This window comes from Galeopterus variegatus, unplaced genomic scaffold (assembly GCF_000696425.1).
Source record: "Galeopterus variegatus unplaced genomic scaffold, G_variegatus-3.0.2 Scaffold495, whole genome shotgun sequence".
In the NCBI taxonomy this organism is placed as follows: domain Eukaryota; kingdom Metazoa; phylum Chordata; class Mammalia; order Dermoptera; family Cynocephalidae; genus Galeopterus; species Galeopterus variegatus.
In genome coordinates this window covers 306,431-328,744 of record NW_007726606.1, presented here as the reverse complement: position 1 = coordinate 328,744, position 22,314 = coordinate 306,431, and the positions used below count along the sequence as shown (strand labels likewise).

The 22,314-nt window shown below is 39.8% G+C and overlaps 1 protein-coding gene across 1 annotated transcript in view; it reads right to left on the bottom strand.

The window, feature by feature from the left end:
* WWOX (WW domain containing oxidoreductase) overlaps window positions 1-22,314 on the bottom strand; it is a 327,478-nt gene that overhangs the window by 38,432 nt on the left and 266,732 nt on the right. The window contains exon 6 of the mRNA XM_008569425.1: window positions 4,761-4,849. Within this exon, the coding sequence (XP_008567647.1) occupies window positions 4,761-4,849 (89 nt within the window). The remainder of the gene's footprint in view (window positions 1-4,760; window positions 4,850-22,314) is intronic.

Sequence of the window (22,314 nt, the reverse complement as noted above, 5' to 3'; positions counted from 1 at the left end):
AAGCCTAATTTCTTTAAATTATATTCAAGACAAAGTTGCAAAGAGAAATAGAAATTTCTGATCAAAACTGAAGTTCTAAAAACCTTTAGAATCGCATAATTATTTTAATATGAATATCCTATCAATTTCAATTAATTTCCAGGAAGAATCGAAACCCTTGGTCAATGTTACAAGAGTTAACTGGTAACTGGAATCCAAGCAATGAATATCCTATATTATGTGCCATCACCAACTTTTTGAATTCCAGGATTAGAATCCAGATGTCTGTCTTGTCAAGGATATATGGAACTCAAACTGTAAAACATTTTTTGAAGAAGAAAAAATACTATGGAGCACCATACTAGGAGCTGTTGCACTATTGTAGGCCTCTGTTCAAAATGTGCATTTTCCAGTAAACTAAGCAGCTACAGTAAACTAGGGATGAAAATGTGCAAAAGCATCACAAACAACATACTGTTATTTTCCAGTCTATTACAGAAAATTCCAGTATTTGGCCTGAATGATTAGAAAAGGTCCGAGCTCTTTTTACTCCAAAAGACACCTCCGCCTGCAGGGAGTGTGGAATCTGGCTCTTGTCCAGGACTGCAGTTTAAACAAAACTATCCTTCAAAACTCAGTTTGGTTGGGACTTACCACAGGCTTTGGTTTGGAACTTTCCAGTAATTCCCAGAATAATTTGACCTGAGACACACTGGCCGACCACCACCACTGCTAATTCTGGGGAGAACTATCTGGAAGCAGGCTTAGGCTTTCTGGGCTGACCACCCTGAAGAGTGAGAGATGAATAACAGAATAAATGAATGAAAATGAAAGTGGGCAAAGAAACAGAAAATGGACAGAGGAGTGCGCTGGTCAGGACCTGCTAAGCCTTGAGAAAACTGGCTTTGGCAACAAGGTATATATGACCTCCTGATGGAAGACTACACCACCAACTATGAAGTATTCTTACCAGAAAATTAAACCTGAAGTTGATCAAGCCTCCAGAGTCAGCCACTCTCTCACAGGAAAGGTAGGAGACAAAAGCATATGTTATGTGACACCACAGGGATGCAGTAATCAAAATATAGACTACAGAAATCTCTTAAGGACTACCTGGTTCCTTAAACAAATATGTTACATTTAAAAAAATGTTAAGGAAAAAATTTTAAGAGGAAACCTGTAGATTAAAATGCATTGAGCTTATTTGAATCCTCATTTAAATAAACTGCAAGAGAAAGAGAAAGGAAGGAAGGAGGGATGGGGGGTGGGGAGGGAGAAGGAATAGAAACATATTTTTTTAAATTGTATTAAGCAATGAAATTTGGGGGTAATTTTTCACTCAACAATACATAACCAACACAGATTTGGGTTCAGATTGTGGATCCATCACTTGCTAAACTTAGGAAAGTCACTAAACCTCTCTGTCCATCAACTTTATTACTTGTAAAACAGAAATAATAATGGCTAACATCTAGGGTTATTGTAAGAAATTAAAGAAAGAATACATATATAAGTGTTTCACATTGCCCTGCACAGAGTAAACAAAAAGTTGGCTAGCATCTATTGTTAATACAATCATTATTAGCAGTGCTCATTCTAAAATAGATTTCTGTCCCTAGTCTCCCATCCTCCACCTTCCAAAAACAGATGATCTCCCTGAAGAGGCTGGAACTACATCTCCTGTAGAAGGTGGATGGAAGGTGGTTCCACAGTACAATGAGCTGCATTCTGCACAGTGTTTGCATTTTTAGCATCTGTTTCTACCTTTTCCAGTCTAAGACTGCATGATAATATACTGCCTGTCCCAGTGCAGGGACACACACATGACCTGGGAACACGCACAGGAAAATGGAGTGTGATGACACTCTGGCTTGCTTGTATACAGGCTTTGAAATGGTATATTGCATGGGGACATCCACATGGAATTTAAATTTAAGATTTTTTTTCCTTTCCTCACTACAATAGCACAAGAACAGATTGGTTCTGACCTGGCAGCTTTTTTTTTATTTGTCATTATGTTTTACACACAAGGAAATTTTAATGTCTAAAGATGGGAGGTGATGATAAGAACAGAGCTACACATGTTTTTTCGGCAGCCCAGTCACCAGCACTTAAATTCACTTCTGACAGTTCTCAGAATCTAAAGACCTGTAAGTACTAAACTGTCATCTGCCTATCCATGAGAGACTTCACTTTGGCAGTATTTCAAAAGTAAAATCACTCGCTTTTTTATGCATATTTTCGCCACTACAGTATTTCTCTAAGCCATGTAAAATCCTGTACTCTCCAGAGACAGATACAAAGAAGTTTGTGTTGCAGAGTGTTCTAAAAGGAAAATCACCCTTGTTTCTGAACCTAGAAGTACACAAATTCAGTCATTTGCTAAAATCTAGGATTAGGGCAAAATGGGAGATAGCTTCCTCCAAGAGTGTGAGCGTAGTGATCACAAAAGTCACTTGAATTTGATGATGATTTCCAAACTACTTAACGGTTAAAAACTAATGGTCCCATGAAGACGTGGACGATGATCCTGTTACACAAGAGGTGGTTCTCTTGGGAAAAGCTGCTCACTTCCGGTGCAGTCAGACACAGGCATTGCAGGAAGCTTCAGAGTTAGTGAATCTAAGATCTCACATAGTATCAGGGAAAGAGCAGAACTCTTTTGAAAGTCAGAACTGGACTGAAAGTCTCTCTGCCACCCACCTGCCAAATGACCCTGTGAAACTCACTCACTTTCTGAGTCTCAGTTTCCATCACAGTTAGAATTTTTTAAATGAAAAACGGCACAGCATTGTGGTTAAATGAAGCCCTAGAGTGGCTAACTCAGCCCCTCTACTTACCATGTACTTTTATATAAATTACTGATCCTCTCTAGCCTTACTTTCCTCATCTGTATAATGGAAATAATAATAGCATCTACCCCACAGGAATGCAAAATAGTCTCAGCGTGCGGCCTATAACAAGCCCTCAGTAACTGAGCTGCTACCTCTGCTGCTGTTGCTGCTGGTACTATTCCCTCCCAAGCAACCACAGACATGCTAGGTTAAGGAGTCTGCCATTAGTAATAAAACACTACTTGCTGACAACTGGGATTATGGCTTGTTTGAGGTTAACTTGGCTTCTAATGGCCACCATTCTGTTCCCAGAGCCTAGAAGAATGTGTGCGGCTTTGGAGGCACTCATTACATGTGTATTAAGTGAATGAACAAATAGAGAAATGAATGATGCAAAAATAAATGAACATATGTCCTGAAAGCTACTGATACGTCCTGACTTGAGGTTCTCTGATAGCTCTGGCAAGAGATAGCAGCTAGCAATTGCTCATTGCCAAGCACTGCAAAGGGCACACAGTAGGGCTCACTCAGATCTGCTGCCTGGCTGGGGGATGTTATCTAACTGCTGCTTTGAGTGAGCACAGGCGAGGGCAGGACCTGCACGTGGGGCATCATGCAAGTCTCACTAAAGACCCCAACTCAGTATACAGACCTCAAGGACTCCAACCACTTGCTCTCTCCAGAAAGAGCCTCAGAAAGCAAACTTTTAAAAAATAGTCTAAAAGAGCAGATTGAAAAACTATAGGAGACACAAGAAGGAGTGGATACTGGGCAGCATTATGGGGTCAGCTCCACATAGTACCATTTGAATATCTGGTTTAAGATCCCCACCCTCACATCCTGCATCTATTTGGAGAACTGCAAAACTTCCCAACAGAGCCCAACCCAAAGACAGCGTGTCATTTATCAATGTTTTCCAGATTCAGTGCCTCCAGTGCCACTTGTGTAATTATCTTATCCTTGGCACCACCTGCACTATTATTAACTTAATCCTTGTGTTTGAATCAACTCACTGAAATGAAGTTATTTATTAATAAAATTGAAACCACTATGTTAAATGAGAAACCAGTATTGCTCGCCCTAAATATGAGGTAACTGTAAAAATAAACATTTGGAAACAAAATATTGTAATTACAGCATAGTTAATTTGGGGTCTGAGGTCTCCTCTTCCTCCCCCTTCCGCCCACCCCAGTTAGAAAGGAAAGTTAGATGTGATGGCATTCAAATATGCCAGCTCCTAACCAAGGCTTTCTCCTTCAGGCATTTTGAAAGACTGAAAAAGAATGAAAAAACGGAGTAAGTTTCTCACTATGTGAGTATACGTCTTTGAAGTCACACACCATGTCAAATCATCACAGCCTTGTGAAACAACAGATCCCTCTCACGCACAGATCCTCAGCCCCCTGCAGTACTGGGTAACTGAGGCTACTTATTCCTGAATGCAATTAAAGTATGATTTTGCTCAGTTTTGAGATGCACTGCAAAAATGTCTACAATCAGCACACCTCTAACAATTGCCTGGCTTCTTTTATTAGCCACTTTTACTAGTGCTTTAATAGTGTCTTTGCTCTGAGGCTACTTATTCCTGAATGCAATTAAAGTATGATTTTGCTCAGTTTTGAGATGCACTGAAAAATGTCTACAATCAGCACACATCTTACAATTGCCTGGCTTCTTTTATTAGCCACTTTTACTAGTGCTTTAATAGTGTCTTTGCTTTTTTTTTTTAATCTGGGAAGTTGTTACTAGATTGATGACACATCTCATAATAGGGGTGACTTAGAGTCAAGAAAATATGGTACACCTTAACAGGGCCAATATAAATGAGCCTCCTGTTTGGACGCCAGGACAACAAAACGGCCTTGCGTTCTCCCAATTGTGTTCATCTGATAAAGACATTACAATAGCAAGAAATTATGATCTATAACCCTGCACTGGAACACTCACACATTCTTGGCCTTGAACGCTTCAGCAAAATGTTGCACACTACGGAGCAGAGCGAGGTCCAGGGTCATTGCTTCTACCTTGGCTTTATGCTGGAATGAGAGAAAATAAAAAGAAATGATAAATAACAGCACGTTTAGTTCATGGTATCAAGTTACAGTAAATGTGTTATGGAACATGTCGGAATTCCCCTGTTTAATATTAGACGCCCAGAGAGAATATAAATCATTGGGATGAATGGAAGAACGGGGCTTTTACTGCCAAGTTGGGGAGGATGTGAGGCTGGGACTCTGCTAAACCTGCAGGCTGGGGGTTGTGCTGTGTTTCACTCAGCGCAGAGAAGAGGCTCCGAAGGGCCTTCAGGCTAACATTATCTCCTTTCGATGTGCGTGCTAAATGAAATACCAGGACAAAGCCTGACCCAGGCAAGCATGCAAAGGACAACATTTTTATCTTGAAAGCTGCCATTCAGGTTCTGATATGATTCCACCAAGCCCACATCAAAAATTAAAGACAATTCATTTATAGAAAGTACAAAAGCAAGGCAAGACTCATTTATACAACTGGACTCTGGCCAACCTGTGCCCCATAGAGAACACTGGCTTAGTAACCATGAAAACTCTATAGATAAGTAAGGCACATACTAGTAATAATAATGATGCTAATAATGGCTACTGTCTATTCAGAGCCTAACGTGAGCTGGGCATTTACACACACCATCTCATTTAATTCTCAACAACTGAAAGACAGGCAATATTCTCCCCATTTTACAATGTAGCATCTTTCAAGAGGTGACAGAGCTAAGAAGTGGGGTAAGGACTGACCCCAAGTCAGTCTGACTCCAAAGCCCAAGATCCCTCCTTGCAAGAAATCAGAAGGACTAGAGGGTCCAGGATTTGAAGCCATCACATTCCACTGGACACATTCCTCAAGGCACAAGTCTGGAAGGATAGCTCAGGGTGCCTTTCCAATTTGCCTTGTATTTATGGGGCATTTCCAACTTTTAAGTCTGGATGGACTTCAGAGTGTGAATACAAGCATGCTTTTAAAAGTTTGTAGAAAATATAATTAAAAGATAATAGTAATCTTTCCATTAAATTTTTGAAGACCCTTCATAGTATCATTTCTTAGATCTAGGTCCTCTGAAGAACATAAAGTCGGGAACACCAGGGCCACATGCCTACTCAGATAAGAAGAGTCCCATAAAACACATGGTTAACTTGGGAATTCTAGTCTAGACTGTGATACTTAAGTAAGGTAAAGGAGAATAACATGACACCTGGAATGGCATGAAGAGTGATGCAAATGGCACTGCTAAGAACATCCTCCACCCTAATTGTCTTATTCGGGGATGGGTACGAGCTGTGCTGAGATGGTTAATGTATCAACAGCCAGTTTATCTTGGCCACCTAAGTCCTGGGCTCTAACCCAACTCCTAAGCTTTGAACAATAAATACCAGGCAGAAGCAGCTGGAAAGCACACTGACTTTGGACCATTTAACATTTCTGAGCCTCAGTTTCCTCATTTGTAAAATATGAATGTTAGTTATCTACTCTCGGAATTGTGAGGATAACTATTAACCACCTAACATCCCGTCTGGAAGAGAAAAGATATTTAATAAATTCAACTAGAAAAAGATAAGATGTCTATTGTGCCAAATTCTCTTTTTGTTTTGTTTGGTTTTGTTTTGTGGGGTTCTTTCTGGTGGCTGGACAGTAAGGAGATCTGAACCCTTGACTTATTGTACCAGATTCTTGCCCTGATGCCACTAAGCAATAAAGGGTGGTTTGGGTGGGCTATAGTACATCATGGTACATAACATGATGTTGATATCCAACGGTCTTCCCAGAAGACCACATCAGCCAGATCACTGACAGGCATCACTAACGTGGATCACTGACATTAGAATCTGGAAGATCCAGGTCATGTCTACTAACACAGCCCAGTTTTAGAGAAAGATGGTATGAAGTGATAAAGTGATTTTTCCAAACTCCAACAGCATATCAGGGGCAAAGGCATGATGGGTCAATATAGACTTAAATTCCTGGTCTTAAATACCAGTGGCAGGTGCTCAAATGTGCAGATTTTGGAAGGGGGAGGAGAAGCAATAACCTGAGCCAGGAAAAGGGGAAAATGTCAACATATGGGTTTTGTTAGAGTTTCCTAAGATCAGGGATAATTGATCTGAAGGTTCCACTGTAAGGTGGGGCAACACCCCTCTTCCTGTAAAGAGGGAGACTGTCACCAAGAGACACGAAGGACTTGGGTGAGGTCACACCTGTGTGGAGAGACTCGGCCTCCAGATAAGGAGTAAAACTACACATGTCCTGTCTATTTGTCTGATGGTTAAAATTCTCTTCAGAGTGTAAAATCTGTAAATGGCTAACTTTTATTCCCCACAGAGATTCTTTTTTTCTTCCTCCTAAAATATTTATTTATTTATTTTTGATTAGACATATTTATGGGGTACAGGAGATTCTTATGTCCCATAAACACTTAACTTTCACCGTCATCTACCTCCTCTGGTCCCCACCTCACTTCACACGGAGCATGACACTCACTGCCACACACAGAAATCTGAATGTATCACAAAAGGAAAGTGGGATATTCAGCCCCCTACAGAAGCCCCAAGGGAGGTGCATTCTACACATGAGGGTACTTCAACAATTTCATGGAAAGATTCATATTACCCTTCAGTTCTATTTTTCCATGAACTTTCTAAAGTACTCTCCTATAATAAAAACCATGTACCTATTTCCCCCATAAAATAGGGAAAATATTCCCATTAGTGACCCCAAAGCAATATCCCCAAAAAAATGACAGCCGAGTGGCCCATGCATTCTTTTACATATGTAACTTACAAGTGGTGGCTTGTCTTTTCATTCTCCCCCTTCACTTCAAGATAAAGCACAGAGCTGCCACTACCAATAAGAACAAAATCAGAACATACACATCCAGGGGGAACAAGGGGTCACAAGCCATCAGGTAGTTCAACAGACTAATCCACAAGCTGTGGGTTACTAGGCTCCAGGGGATAGTGATTCAAGTCCACACACTATTATTTTGGTAATTCTCCTGCCCAAGGTATCAAGTTTCCTGTTTCTGCTACCAACCCTGAGAGATGTAGAGAAACTGTGTGTAATACAGCAAGTCAGTGGAGGAAAAATGTAGCTTTTAGAATTAGAGAGAGAGAGAGAGTGTGTGTGTGTGTTTGTTTAAGTGTGTGTGTGTGTGTGTGTGTGTTTAAGTGTGTGTGTGTGTGTTTAAGTGTGTGTGTGTGTGTTTAAGTGTGTGTTGGGGGCTGCTCTTCCTATTGTCTAACAAACTTAGCAGCTTTATAGAAACATTTGTTGTGGGGCGTGCTCTAAATGGGAACGTGGCTGACAGACTGTAAGCAGAACCCATTTTTGAGGAGTGAACTGCTTGCTCATTGTTAGGTGAGGACAAGAGACCACATCTACCAAGGTGAGATTTCCTGCCAAGTCTGGCAGAGAATCTGTAACACCACAATTCACTTCCTTGGTTTAACTCATACATTTTTTGTCATTGTTAACTTTTATTTGGAACTAATTATAGACTCTCAAGAAGTGGCCAAAATGGTACAGGGAGTGCCCATATACCCATCAGCCACCTTTCTCTGTTGGCAACATTTTAAATGTGTATAGAACATTATTAAAATCTGAAAACTAACACTGGCACAATACAATTTACTAGACCACAGTTATTAAAGGGATTTTACCAGTTTTAGGATACATTCATTTTCTTTTCTTTGTTTGGTATATCTTTGTCCATAATTCTGTGATATTTTATCATGTGTATAGATTCATGGAACTATCACCACATTCGAGATACAGAACTGTTCCATCATCACCAAGGAACCCAGGACTTCATTAAGAGGTGTTAGAATTAGCACATGCCATCTGGAACATGGAAAGTTCAGGCCTTGTTTGGCCAGAGTCTGCTCTCTGCCTGGCAAAACAAACCAACAAAAACACCTCTTAGAGCTTGAAATGACCAATTAAATGTGGTCCAAATTCCTTAGCATGGCTCATATGATCCTCTGTATCAATCAGGATGCACTTCAGTAAGGAACAGCACCCACATCTCCATGTATTAAAGCAACCCAGGATTATCTCTCGCTCACACTTCTTGTCTACGCAGGGTCGGCGGGTCCATGCTCATCGCGGTGAGCCAGGGGCCCAGGCAGATGGAGCCTCCACCATCTGTAATAACACCAGACTCCACAGAAGGGGGAAGAGAATGCTGAGAGTTGCATACAGGATCTCAAAGGATTCCACCCGGCAGAGACAGATGTTACTTTGGCTCACATTTCATTGACAGAGAAAGGCATGTGGCGTGCCTAGCTTCAGGAAGGCTCCACCCTCCATGTGTCCATTAAGAGGAGAAATGGAAATACATAGTAGGAACACTATTAACACACAGTGCATGACTTCGCCCATGTCTACCTCTCCAAGTTTATTTTAGGACACTTCCTGCTTTACAATCACATTAATTACAAAAACATTTAGAACAAACAGATGAACATAGACTCCTCAAAAATGCATCTAAAATCTCACCACTCTAAAATAAACTGTTAGTCTTCCATATATCCATCCTTCCCTTCCTGTATATATACCTATCTTCCTACCACTAATACATACATACATACATATACCTACCTTTGTTTAACAGAAAGAACTTCATACTGAGAACATCGAATCTTGGAATGCTATTAAATGCTTCTCAACCGTTCACTACATCCTCATTTTTTCCTCTAATCCCAGCAGTACACAAACTTATCCCAGGCAAAATAGAAATGTTAATTTATTTTAAATTATGTATACAGGGGAGGACAAAAAAAATTATGTATACAGATGCTACTACCCATCATTTTAAGACAGAACCGCACAGGTGGCATCCCACACAGAAGCATCAGGCGATTTCTAAGTAGCTCAGAAGCCTACCTGCTCCTGACATCCAGGGCTCAGCCAGAAAGACATAACTGAGTAACCCACATACTCTTCTCTCATGTCCTTGGGACACAGGGGCACTCACTGGTGGTACAGTACACTGACACCTCCGATACACCAAGTCTTCTTGGTCTGTTCTTTAAGTTCTCAAACCTGTCTTAGTGATTCTAGAGTCTGTAAATGCAGAACTGAAGGGGTTGCTTGTTGTTGTTATGCAACAGTGATCTCTGGTATCATTTCATGACTATAAATTAGCCAAGTGTGACTCAGATGTGATACCGCCTGAAACCAAAGGAACCATATGGGGAATGTGCAGTATTTAAACAGAGAAGTAGAGAGATCCTGCCATCCTCAGCAGACACGCCAGAGCTAGGCTGACCTAGAGCCATAGCCCAGCATGACCACAGAGCTGGCAACATGACTTCAGGGAAGCTTCTCGAATGCTCCGGGCCTCAGCTGCTTTATCTGAGAATGGGCAAATGGGCGTAATAGTATTTGCCTTGCATGGTTAGAGTAAGGACTAGATACACAATGGGCTCTCAATAAATGCTATTATCATTATTATTAGTTTAGTTTTATTTTGTGTTGTTTCACCCTGGCCATTACAGGGATCTGAATCCTTGATCTTGGTGTTGTCAGCACCACACTCTCCCAAGTGAGCCAACCAGCCAGCCTATCATTATTATTTTGAAGGTCACCACTAAAACATAATGCCCACTGTTTCTCAATAATAATGCATATTAGAAATTGCAGGTCTGCCTTGTGTATTACATAAAATTAACTAACAGAAAGTGTGCACAGCTCCTCTGTGAATCATGATACATGACCCCAGAGAGGAAGGAAAGAGGCTCTCTGAATCCCTCTGAGGCCATGGTGTCCCAGTTCCCAAACTCAGTGCATGTTCTGAACCCCAAATGTGTTGGCTAAGGCCATTGGACTCAAGCCGGACTGTCTGGGTCTGAGTCAGTTCCAACACTTTCCATTTAGGCAAGTTACTTCTCCTTGCCCCTTCAGTTTTCTCCTCTCTAAAATGGGAATAACAAGAGCACCTGCCTTACCTAGAAATGAGGGAATATACATAAAGCACTTGAAACAGTGCCTGACACCTGATAAGTAGTCTATAACTGTATATAATTATTGTGTTCACTTATTGTTGTTTTATCATCACAGTCATCGCAATCATCAACATGTGCACCAGATCGCTTCACTCTTCATGGATAGGGCTGAATGAGTCATCGCCAGGCAAGGGAAGCAATCTCAGAACACTGTGAGTTCCTGCCTCACAGTACACGTCTATCCCTACAGCAACCTTGAGCGGGGAGGAGGGCAGTTATTAACATCCACCCATTTCACAGATCGAGAAACTGGAGTTCAAAAAGTTCTTGCATGACTCTACACTGATTATAACTGGCAGAGCCACGACTGACACCAAGTCAGGATTTTAACCACTACTCCACATTCTACAACACCCATCCAATTTACCTGTCCTCTCACCCACCACCCCTCCGTGCCTCTCAGAGACCCACACAGCAGCTGAGGCCAAAACTAGAGGAGATGACCATATCCACAACTGCCTCATACAGAAGGCAGCATGCTGTCCTGCTCTTGGTCAACAATGAGGTAATTTGCAAGGTTAACATTTACAAACGTGAATTCATTCATTCATCATTCATTCACACTGCCTCTAAAGGGAAATGCATTTTCCACAGATCCATCTCCTTCATTTCTTTTCTTTCCCCCCCTTCATTAGAACAGAGAGTAAATATTTCTTACCTGCACTCTGCTTATCAACAATGAAAAGACAAAAAAATGTAATATCTCATGGTAATAGGCATGTAGACAACTAAATAATTCTGGCGATCGAACCTATTTTAAGAAACCACAAATTATTACTTTAAAATCATCATTAGTTGTAAACTGCCTATGAATTAACTGGGAACATATCAATTTGTTTTTTCCACTATCTGATTTCTCCCCATAATGAATGCAAGAAATTGGTCTGGGGACCAAGCTGTTAGGTGTTATGGAACATGCTGGGTGAAATCATGTGACTTCAAAATTCTCTCACGTAGCACATGGGCTTTGCTTTCTCTACTCGGCTCAACCAAAAGAACACCCAGCACACACTTTCAACACATCTCACAGCAGGTGGGAGCAGCGCTTTGTCTTGCTGCGTTGAAAGCATCATTACTAAGTGGGTGAAAAGAGTAGCTCATCAGTGCAGTTGTTGGAAGTGGAAGGAAGGAGAAACCCAGATGCGCTGAATAGGTGCATGGAGCCCAGTCTCCAATATACCAAAAGGAAATTCTCTTTTAGCTGTGGGAGTCTTGCCATATGCAACTGCAGAGGCAAGACACTGTTTACAGAGAATTAGCTACTTTATTATCTTGCTTCAAGGGGCCAATCTACGTGGATTTGATGGGTGTTTGCCTACCCTCTTACACTAATGGAAGGGTTCATTTCTGGATTCCTCTAAAAAAAAGTTCTAGTAATATAATTTTTCCATTTTATAGATAAGAAAACAGAGGCTGACAGAATTTAATGTTGCACAGCTAGTTAAGAGACATCCAGGTTTCTAACAGAGATGTGGCTGACTCCAAAGCTTGTGTCGTCATGGGAATGCCACACTGTGCTACACTGCTGTCATCATATTCTTCAACATATAACACCAAGAAGCTATAAAGAAATTAACATCACCTATATATTCTTATTTGTGTCTATTTCACACACTTAGAATTTACAAGAGAAGTGTTATTGCTGAGAGAGAAAATGTAACTAAGGCCATAATCTACATTCAGAGCTTATTGCTAATGGCATCCTGCAAATTCTAATCCAATGGGCCTTAATTGCATTATGCTGATGTCTCTCACCCTTCCACTTTACATACTCTCCGTCCTGATTTTATGTTCTAAAACCTTAAATAGGAGTTGTCACATTTACAACAGCAAGAGACACTGGTGCTGAGCATATTATTGACATGACATTATTCACCGAACTACAATAGAGGTCTAACTAAACTGGTTTAATAATTCATCAATATCCTATGTGGGACTTCATAATGCTAATTCCTCCAGTATTATTTAAGTGATGTTAATGGTGGCAAAGAATGGCAACATCTTTGCTGAGAAAAGCACGAGCAGGTAGATGCTTGCATCGATCTCTTATACCTCCCAGTCGAACCCAAATCAGCATCGTGAACAAGCCTGATGGGGAGATTGTCCAATCCTGGCAAAGTCTAATGATTAAAAGTATGCACTGATAAACGTTCTTTCTGATAGGACGCTCAGGAAAGGGAAGAGTTTGAGAGTCTCTTTCCTGGCTCTATGTATTTTACTAGTCTGTATAACACTTCGCTTTTAATAAGAAAATATTCTCAGAGAATATTACATATTTTGAAATAGGGAACCACACTAAAAACAATCCCTGACAAAGCCCTGGATTTATTTTAAAGCCATGAGGAACAGGGGCTGAGTTTGTCATTTCTAAGCTTCAAATCAACTGTCAAGCATTAACCCTCATTCCTGGGCTCCCCACAAGTGCTACCCACTACATCTCCTACCAAAATACACACACACATCCCTAATAAGAAAATCACGACAACTCTTTCTTCATTATATACAGGCCAAAATTTGTGCCTTGAGTTGCTGGAACTCAATTTATAAAATAACTATATCAATATCTATAGGTAATTGTGAGGCTGTTCAAGGAGAAATCGCACCAGATAACACCTTATTTAATTTGGTGTACGAGTTACATGCCATGTAAAGCAAAACTATTAAAAATGCTTAGACAGTAATTGGCAATATTTTGCATTCTGAGTAAAAAATGCTTATCTTGCCAGAAACTAACAAGAGAGTGAAAATATTCCCAAACCTTCCAATTTCCCTGTGTGCAATGTATTCACTTTGCAGCTTAAAAACAGTTTAAGGAAGGACAGTGAATGGCATAGGTGTTTGGCAGTCAACATGATTGCACATTTATGCCTTGCTATTGAAGAAAGAGCCTTTTTTCATAGTGAATTTTTCATTCTAACGTAAGTGATGATTTACGTTAACTACAAGTAAAGCATGGTTACATTTTCCTGAAGGATTGCAGGCAAGTAAAGAGTAGTACAATAAGTTGAAGCATAAAAGCTTTCTCTGTCATAATATTTATTATAATGGCATATAAAATAGCTGAAATAAATAATAGATGACTAAAGGTAAATTCATATGATAAAGAATCCTTCAGCAGACACCATTACTTTTGACTGCTCTGGTTTTATACACAGTTGAAGACTCTTAATAAACATGCCCTATATCTTATGTAAGTACTGGAAACATCAAAGATGTGCTTAAAAGGCAACATACTGGACATCAGCTAATTTACTGTATAATTATATTCTCAACAGGAACAGTCTATATTTTTTGAATATTTAATAACTATATTCCTAATGAAACTTGTTAAGCATTGGAACTCCCTAGTTTGGAAAAGTCATTGATAAAAGAGAAATCAGTGTCCTTGCTTCTATCAGAAAGAGATGCACAGCTCAAAACACCGAGATATGGGGCCTGTTGATTATCTGGTTGCAGGTTCGTAATGGTTAAATTGAATGGAAAGAGAAAAACAAGATGTGTCCACTCTGGTTTAGAGGATTTTGTATTCCACATGAGGGACTGGTGAAGTCTGAAAGGTCCTCAAATGGCAGGAGAGATCTTCCTGACAGCCCTTGGAATGTAGAGAACCAAACACTCAGCCCAATGTGAGCAGCATCTACCCCAGGGGTTCTCAACCAGGGACCATTCAACCCCCCAGAGGACATCTGGCAATGTCTGGGGACAACTTGTGACAACAAATCATTATGTATACCGCCCCCCCAACTCAATAGCAACTACCATGAGTCTATCTGGAATAATGGGCTTGGGTTGAAAAGTAGCATAATTAATATGATATATTTTACTGGGATGAATTATTTGAATTAACTCAGAAGTCATAATGGGCTATTGTCTCTTAAAGACTGTTGCAGGCTTATTTTATGCTATTTGGGTTCCAGAGTCAATTGGTTTTTCAACTCTATAATGTCCCAACTTTCATTTCTGCTTGCAAATTGAACAATTCTTCCCAGAGCATATCTCTTTCTCGTAATATCTCAGGAAAAGTAGCATGGAGCTCCAGCACACACAGATGTTCTGGCTCTTCCCTAGAGCATCAGGCTTGGTAGGTACTAGATCTGCCTTTCAAGTGATGCCAGAGAATAGTCACTAGATGTCTTCTAGTATGACACAGATCCACATGGGTGTCTCTGATCAATAGGTGCTTTTTGACTATTTGGTGAGTAAGATATGCAAGCTCCTTTTGCCCTGTGGCTCTACTGTCCCCTAACAACTCATTGTAACTTACATTTATTGTATGGAAGGAGAAAGAGAATATGGGGAATCCAATTCATATGAGGAATAGCCCAGGAGTCACATACTCTTCCACTCTAAGACGATTAGTAAAAACCTAGATGTCCTATCTCAATGCAATGCAGGTTGGAAAATGCAGTTTCTGTCCAGTCAACCTCTTCTTAGCAACAATCCTATACTGTGAAATGGGGAGAACTATTCTGAGGGATAGCTAGTTCTCTCTATCTGCAGTGTATTATTTTTCATACAACACAGAGGTAATATGTAAATTCTAGTCATTGGTTTCTGCCTTTTAATATGTGAATTTAAGCACATTTTTATTTCTTGTGCTGACTGATATATTAATACTGATTTCTGTAGTTTATTTTGTGTTTCTTCTCTATCACACTTATTGCCTTATATTATTTTTCACTTTTTCTGGACTTTTTTGGATTGAGTTTCTTTATATTTTAGGCACTCTGCACATCATTTCCCCCCCCTGTTGCTTATTTGAAAGCTAAAGAATCTTTCTTTTTTCTTTCATTCTTTCTGTTACTTTTTAAATTTTAACAAACACAATCTAAATTTTTTCTAACAAAATATAGTTATTCAATGTCCCTATCACTCTAATCAACAAAACCAAACTATACATGATTTAATGGCTCAATGAAATCTTCCCTAACACACACACACACACACACACAAAAATCCTCTTGTTACTATTGTTTCAGTTCTTTCTCCAATTCACCTTTTAGTGTAATTTATTTGCTCTTATAGCTAACCAAAAAGATGCTCAAAATTTGGCAGCAACTTGACTGTGACTCCTCCTTTTGTGCATGTGTTGTTTTGAATTCTCACCTTTTTCTGTCTTAGAGTTTTGGTAGAAACCTATAAGATGCTGCTAGGCAGATGCCCTATTAAGCAGAAAACATTATTTTTTCCTGAGGCATATTTTTAAACCTTTTCTAATTTATCTGTGGAATATCCTGCCTTGCTTCTGCAGAACCTCAGAAAGACTTCTGTGTTTGGATTCATCCATTAATTAAAAATAACCATTGGGGTCACTTCTCAAGCATGATGATACTATTACCTGTTTACTGCATGCTCTGCATACTGAGCGCATATCCGTCATGATGCAGTGTGGCCCACTTCTGAGAGGCCCAGCCAGTCTGAAGCACCAGGAGAAATACTTGGATTTCCAAACAGCTAATGGAAAATTGTCACCGCTAATGTCACTAGCCTACTTTTATTTCTGCTTATGACTTTGTCTTGTTTGGTGGTATGTTATATAGTCTTTCATTCATTTCCTAAATTAAAGCCTGTCTTGAAAACCTGCTCAGTGCTATTCACTAAGTATCAGGTATTAGAGACAGAGATATAAAACTGTACATTCTAATTTGCTATAAATGTCCATGTGAATTATTGGTTGTTTTGATTTTCCTTCATAGTCTCCTGCAGTGTTCTTGGGAATGGAAATTGGTATAACCTTTTTGGAGGACACCCAGCAAAAATCTATCAAAATTTAAAATGTGGATATCTCTTGACCTAGTGATTCTACTTCCAAGAATTCATCCTATAGAAAAAGTTATATATTGCAAACTGTATATATTGCAGCATTGCTTTTCACAACAAATTAGAAAAATAAACAACCTAAGAATCCTGTCTAGAAAAGACATTAGTGTGGCTACTACACATGAACTAACTGGAAACAAGTAGATATGAATCCTACTAAGATTATTAAGAAACTATATGAAAAAAGATTAATCTGACCTTAAAAGTCTATAAGTGTTAAAGACAAAAGACTCTGAGCCCCAACCATGCACAGTAGGAAGTGTGCTATGGTAACTATTACAGCCCCTAAGGAAAATACACTCCTTACAACCCAGTTCAGATGGGACCATAGAGGAGAATGGACAGGGTACTTCCCTCTAGAGAGCAGATCTAAGACCTAGGTAAAGAAGGTTCTCTAACTGCAAGGTCATTTACCTGCCTGGCAGGATTCTATTATTGACTGCCACAGAGCAGTATATTTCCCATACCTCTCTTTTGAAAGAGGAGATTTAGCTGCTAATATTCTGCCACTACTCCATCTCTATGGACACTTCCCAGCAGTGGAGGTTGGAGGCATGAATAAGCTGCCTTTGTGTATGTCACAGGACCATAAGGAACTATGTCTAAGCATGAAGGAAACACTAGACTTCGCACAGAATTAAGTAACTGAATGAAACTTTGAGACTTTCTTTGAGAGAGAGTGAATGTATTCTGTGTGGGAAGAAGGAAGCAAAAAGGTATCTGATGTCCATATGGGAAGACTGCAACACAGATTACTAGCTGTTCAAACATGTTCAAACCCTCATGTCTTATTTTCTGGAGTACACATCTAGATTTCTTGCCCAGTCTCCCTCACAATTAGGCATAGCCATGAGACTCAGAACAAGCCAGTGGAATGTAAACCTAAGTGAGGTGTACCCCATTCAAGGACTAGCCCATAAAACTCTCACACACATACTTCCACCTCAGTTCCACCCATACTTCCAGCCAACTGGGAGCCCAACAAGCACAGTAATATAAGCAAGAAATAAATTAACATTTTGTTAAGCTATTAAAATATTGGAAAATATTTATCCTAACACCTGGCATTGCCTAACTAACACATGAATAAACTTTCTAAAATACTGAAAGGTTGAAGGTAAAGCTATTAAAGATAAATATGGAAAATTCTGAAAGCAGAATAGCTAAGGTAGTAATATTAACATAAAAATAAAATTTTAGTGGGCCGGCCTGGTGGCGCACTGGAGAGTGCGCCACTTGGGAGCGCAGCAGCGCTCCCGCCAAGGGTTCAGATCCCATGTGGAGACCGGTTCCCGCTCACTGGCTGAGCGCGGTGCAGGCGCAACACCGAGGGTTGTGATCCCGTTGCCGGTCCCCAGTACGGGCGTGACACCGAGGGTTGCGATCCCATTACCAGTCAGTAAAAAAGACAAAAAGGAAAATAAAATAAAATTTTAGGCAAAAAATAAAAAGAAAACAATAAAGTTAACAAGGGACACTGCATGATGGAAAAAACAATTAGGCAAGAAGATATAACAATCATGAACTTCCATGTGCCAAACAAAATATCATGAAACAAAAAAGAATAGATGAATCTAACAATTTTAGTGAAAAAACTTAACTATTTATATTAGAAATAGACAGATGAAGTAGACAAAATAGAATATTTAGAAAAAATGGTTAACAAACTTGATATAAAAGAGCTATAGAACCCTACTACACATAAAAAATATGCATTCTTTTCAATCATACATTCTTGAAAATAACCATGAGCCAGATCACAAAGGCAATTTTAACATGCTTCAAATACCTGTCATTATAGAGATCACATTTTTTGTTTTACTATCATACAGTTAAATTAGAAATTGAAAATAAAAGATGTTATTTAAAAATGGGAAAGTTACATCCATTTGTAGAGAGTTAGGAGATAGGAAGTTGAAGCAGAATATACTCTCTTAGAACAAGTGTCACATTCAACTAATTCCTGCAAAACAATGGCATTGATGCTCGGGAATGTACACATAAACTTTATGACTTGTGTACTTAATTAAACACACCCAGATGTATAAAAGATGAGGTCACATAATCTAATACTAATGACTAGTTTTAATGCTAGTTAACAGCCAAGAAAAAAGTGACAGTAATAACAAGAGACAAAGGAGGAAAAGACAAATAAGAATGTAGGAAAATACTATAATAAAGACTCATAGAATTAGGTGACCTCTAAACATTACATAACTCAGGAAACAAATTAATTTTAGAAATGCTGACCATCATTGGCAGTATGTATATCTCTGTAGAAGAAGATCAGGAAACAAAAATAAACAAAAAAGAATAGGCTAACCTTGCCAGGTGCAGGGGTCCATACCTGTGGTCCCAGCTACTGGGGAGGCTGAAGCTAGAGGATCACTTAAGCCCAAGAGTTCAGGCTATAGTGTGCTATGCTGATCAGATGACCACACTAAATTTGTCATCAATATGGTGACCTCCTGGGAGCAGAGGATCTCCAGGTTGCCTAAGGAGGGATGAACCAGCCCAGGTCAGAAACTGAGCATGTCAAAAAGAATAGGCTGAGGATAAATTGGAAAGGGATTGGTTAAAAAAGGGTTGTCCCACCCCATCCCCCCCAAAATTGAAAAGACTATAGAGGAATTAAAACCCACACTGCAGATAGTAAAGAGCAAAATTTACCCAAAGGAAGGTAATCAGTTACAAGGAAGAGAAATATAGATGTTTCTCCCAGAATACACAGGAAGAATACAAAAGAAACACATAATAAGATAAAAAATAAACAGATCAGAGAATACAACTCTATCCTAAGGATTATAGATATACTTAAGAAAAAGGACAGGATTGGAATAGAAACATTTAAAATGATGTAAAAAAAAAAAGTTCAAAATGAAATGTAGATATATCTGTAATCCCCAGTGAACATCTTATTCATATCTTTCCCTTTTTTCCCCTTTCCCAAAGTAAACATTATTTTGAACTTGATGCTTATCCAGGAAATAATAATATTAGTGGTGATGACTAATTGTCATATAGTACTTAGTACATACAGGGCCCTGTTCTAAGAGTAAGCACATTTACATATGAATTCACATAAACCACTCAACAATCAGGTAAACCACTCAACAACTCCATGAGGCAGGTGGTAATATTATCCCATCTTACTAAGGAGAATCTGAGGCACAGATATTAAGTAATTTCTCCAACGTTGCAAAGAGAGTAAGTTTTGGAGCAAGAATATGAACCCAGATGGTCTAGCTCCTGGATCTATGCTTTGAATACAGAGCTGAGCTGCCTCTATCATTCTGATATTAAAAGCCATTTACCACACGGCACACATCTGTATCTATAAGCAATGTATTTGTTTTTTAGCAATTGTGTTTAATTGAATTTCTGAATCTATTTATTAATCCTCCTTGAGAGAGACACCCTTCTGGAGAAACTAGTCCCATAATAAGATGGATAACAGTATGAGATGAAAATGTTTGCTTCCTTGAGCTTTGTCTGGACATTAATGAGAAATCAGTCTGGCCCCTCAGTACTGTGGCAGGTGCATTTATGTGACCAGCTCAGGCAGGGCGAGCTGCCCTCTGCACAGTGAGTGTTAGGCCTGCAGATACTTCCATTTTATCAGTTGTTTTAACCACATCATTCTTAAATTCTTTGTTTTGATTCATCTCTTTATAAGCTCAAATAAGTCTTCCAGTAAATTTGATTAAATTTGGCTAAATGGAAAACATTTCCCAAGACCTTTCATGTTTTTCTGATTGCTTCACATATAAAAGATACATTTGAATATAAAATTCCTGATTTTCAGTGTTTTCATGACAATATTTTTCACTATCTTTTGGAACTTACTGTGACAGGAGAAAATCTGATGTCATCAAATAAACTGGTTAGAATAGTGTCTAGGGGGGCCGGCCCGGTGGCGCACTGCTACAGTGAGCCACTTGAGAGCACGGCGGTGCTCCCGCCGAGGGTTCGGATCCCACATACAGACCGGTTCCCGCTCACTGGCTGAGTGAGGTGTGGGCGCAACACCGAGGGTTGCGATCCCGTTGCTGGTCCCGGTCCGGTGCGGGCGCGACACTGAGGGTTGCGATCCGTTGCCAGACACGAAAAAAGACAAAAAAAAAAAAAGAATAGTGTCTAGGACACAATGAGCTCTGAACAAACATTAGCTGTTATATTTCTAATTTTCCATGTTAATGTGTTTTTCGTTACTGTGCAAGCATGATGGATTTGATGGGAAAATAAACTCTTCACAAAAGAAAGGAAGGATAGAGGAAGAAAGAGAGGAGAAAGAGGAATAGAGGGAAGGATCGAGGAAGAGAAGGCAAGATTAAGAGAGAGACAGAGACAGAGAGAGACTGAGAAATGCAGAGAAAGAAAGAGTTAGGTGGGCCTGGGAGATTTTCATTGCTTGTGAGACAGCTTAACCAGGACTGCTTCAGGAAATGAAGTCCAAACAGAAGCTGGGGAGAGGGGAGTCTGTGCGGAGCAGCAGAGTGTGGCCACTGGCATGCACATTCCAAACAGCAAAGGGGTGCCCATCCTCATGGTGGGCATGCTGGTTTGGACATCAGCACATGGCCACATTCATATCTGGCTTGCTCTGTAGTATCCTCTCTTGTAGCCAAAAGGGACAAATGAATCACATTGGGCAATTCTGTTAAAAGCCAGCTAAGTTACAGACTGCATGTTTTCTGACTAGCATCCCAGACAGCATTAGAGTGGGGAGGGGAAGTGCGGGGGACACCACCTTATAAATGTCCATTAGAAGCCACTTTGGAATGGCATGCATGTTAAAGCAGCTTGGCCTCAGTGCACGCTCTCCCTGCCTCTTCAATATTTATAAACAGCATCTTCCCTTTTCCCGTTGGCTTGACGAGACAGATGTTCTCTGTGGGAAGAGCTTCTGCTGCTTGCAGCACAATGGGATGGTCCAGAGCTTTCACTACCTTTATAAAAGCAGGCCTTGGTACACTTGGTCCATTAGGACAACTAGAGAAAAGCACTGACTTTATGAGGTCGCACCCCTTTCTGGGATACCAGGTCTGTAATGCATCCTCCAGAAGGGGATTTGGGGGCATTATGGCTGAGGGTCACATTATCCAGTTAACTCAAGTGTCACCTGTCATCACACATGCAGGATGCATAAATTTAGGAAATCCATCCCATGAGATAAACACTCATGTTAATTAAACACTTTTGAAAACCTATCCTCTGGCAGATACTGTTCAAGGAAGGGCAGATTACAGACATTTTACCCTGCTAAGCACTTACAAAGTAGATCTAATTATTCCATTTTATAAAACAAAACAAAGGCTGAGAAAGCATAAGAAATCTACTAAAAAATCATGTAATTAGTCACTGGTAGAACTGGGATGGCAGTCCTCCCTCCACTCTGATATGTCAATTCCACTTGAGAGACAGTACTGCTGTCTCTGTGCCAGAACTTTCTTTCCAGCCCTGAAATTATCCCTTGGTCCAAGAGATTTCGGTGGGGCCACACTCCAAAACACACTTCACTCCCCAAAATGTTGTTCTTTCCATGAACCCAAAGCCTTTTACACCTTTTGTGTTTTATTTAGACCATTAAAATTGTAACTTTGTGATGGGGAAAAAAAAAAAAAAGCCATCTAACTTAAACCTCTCTCCTA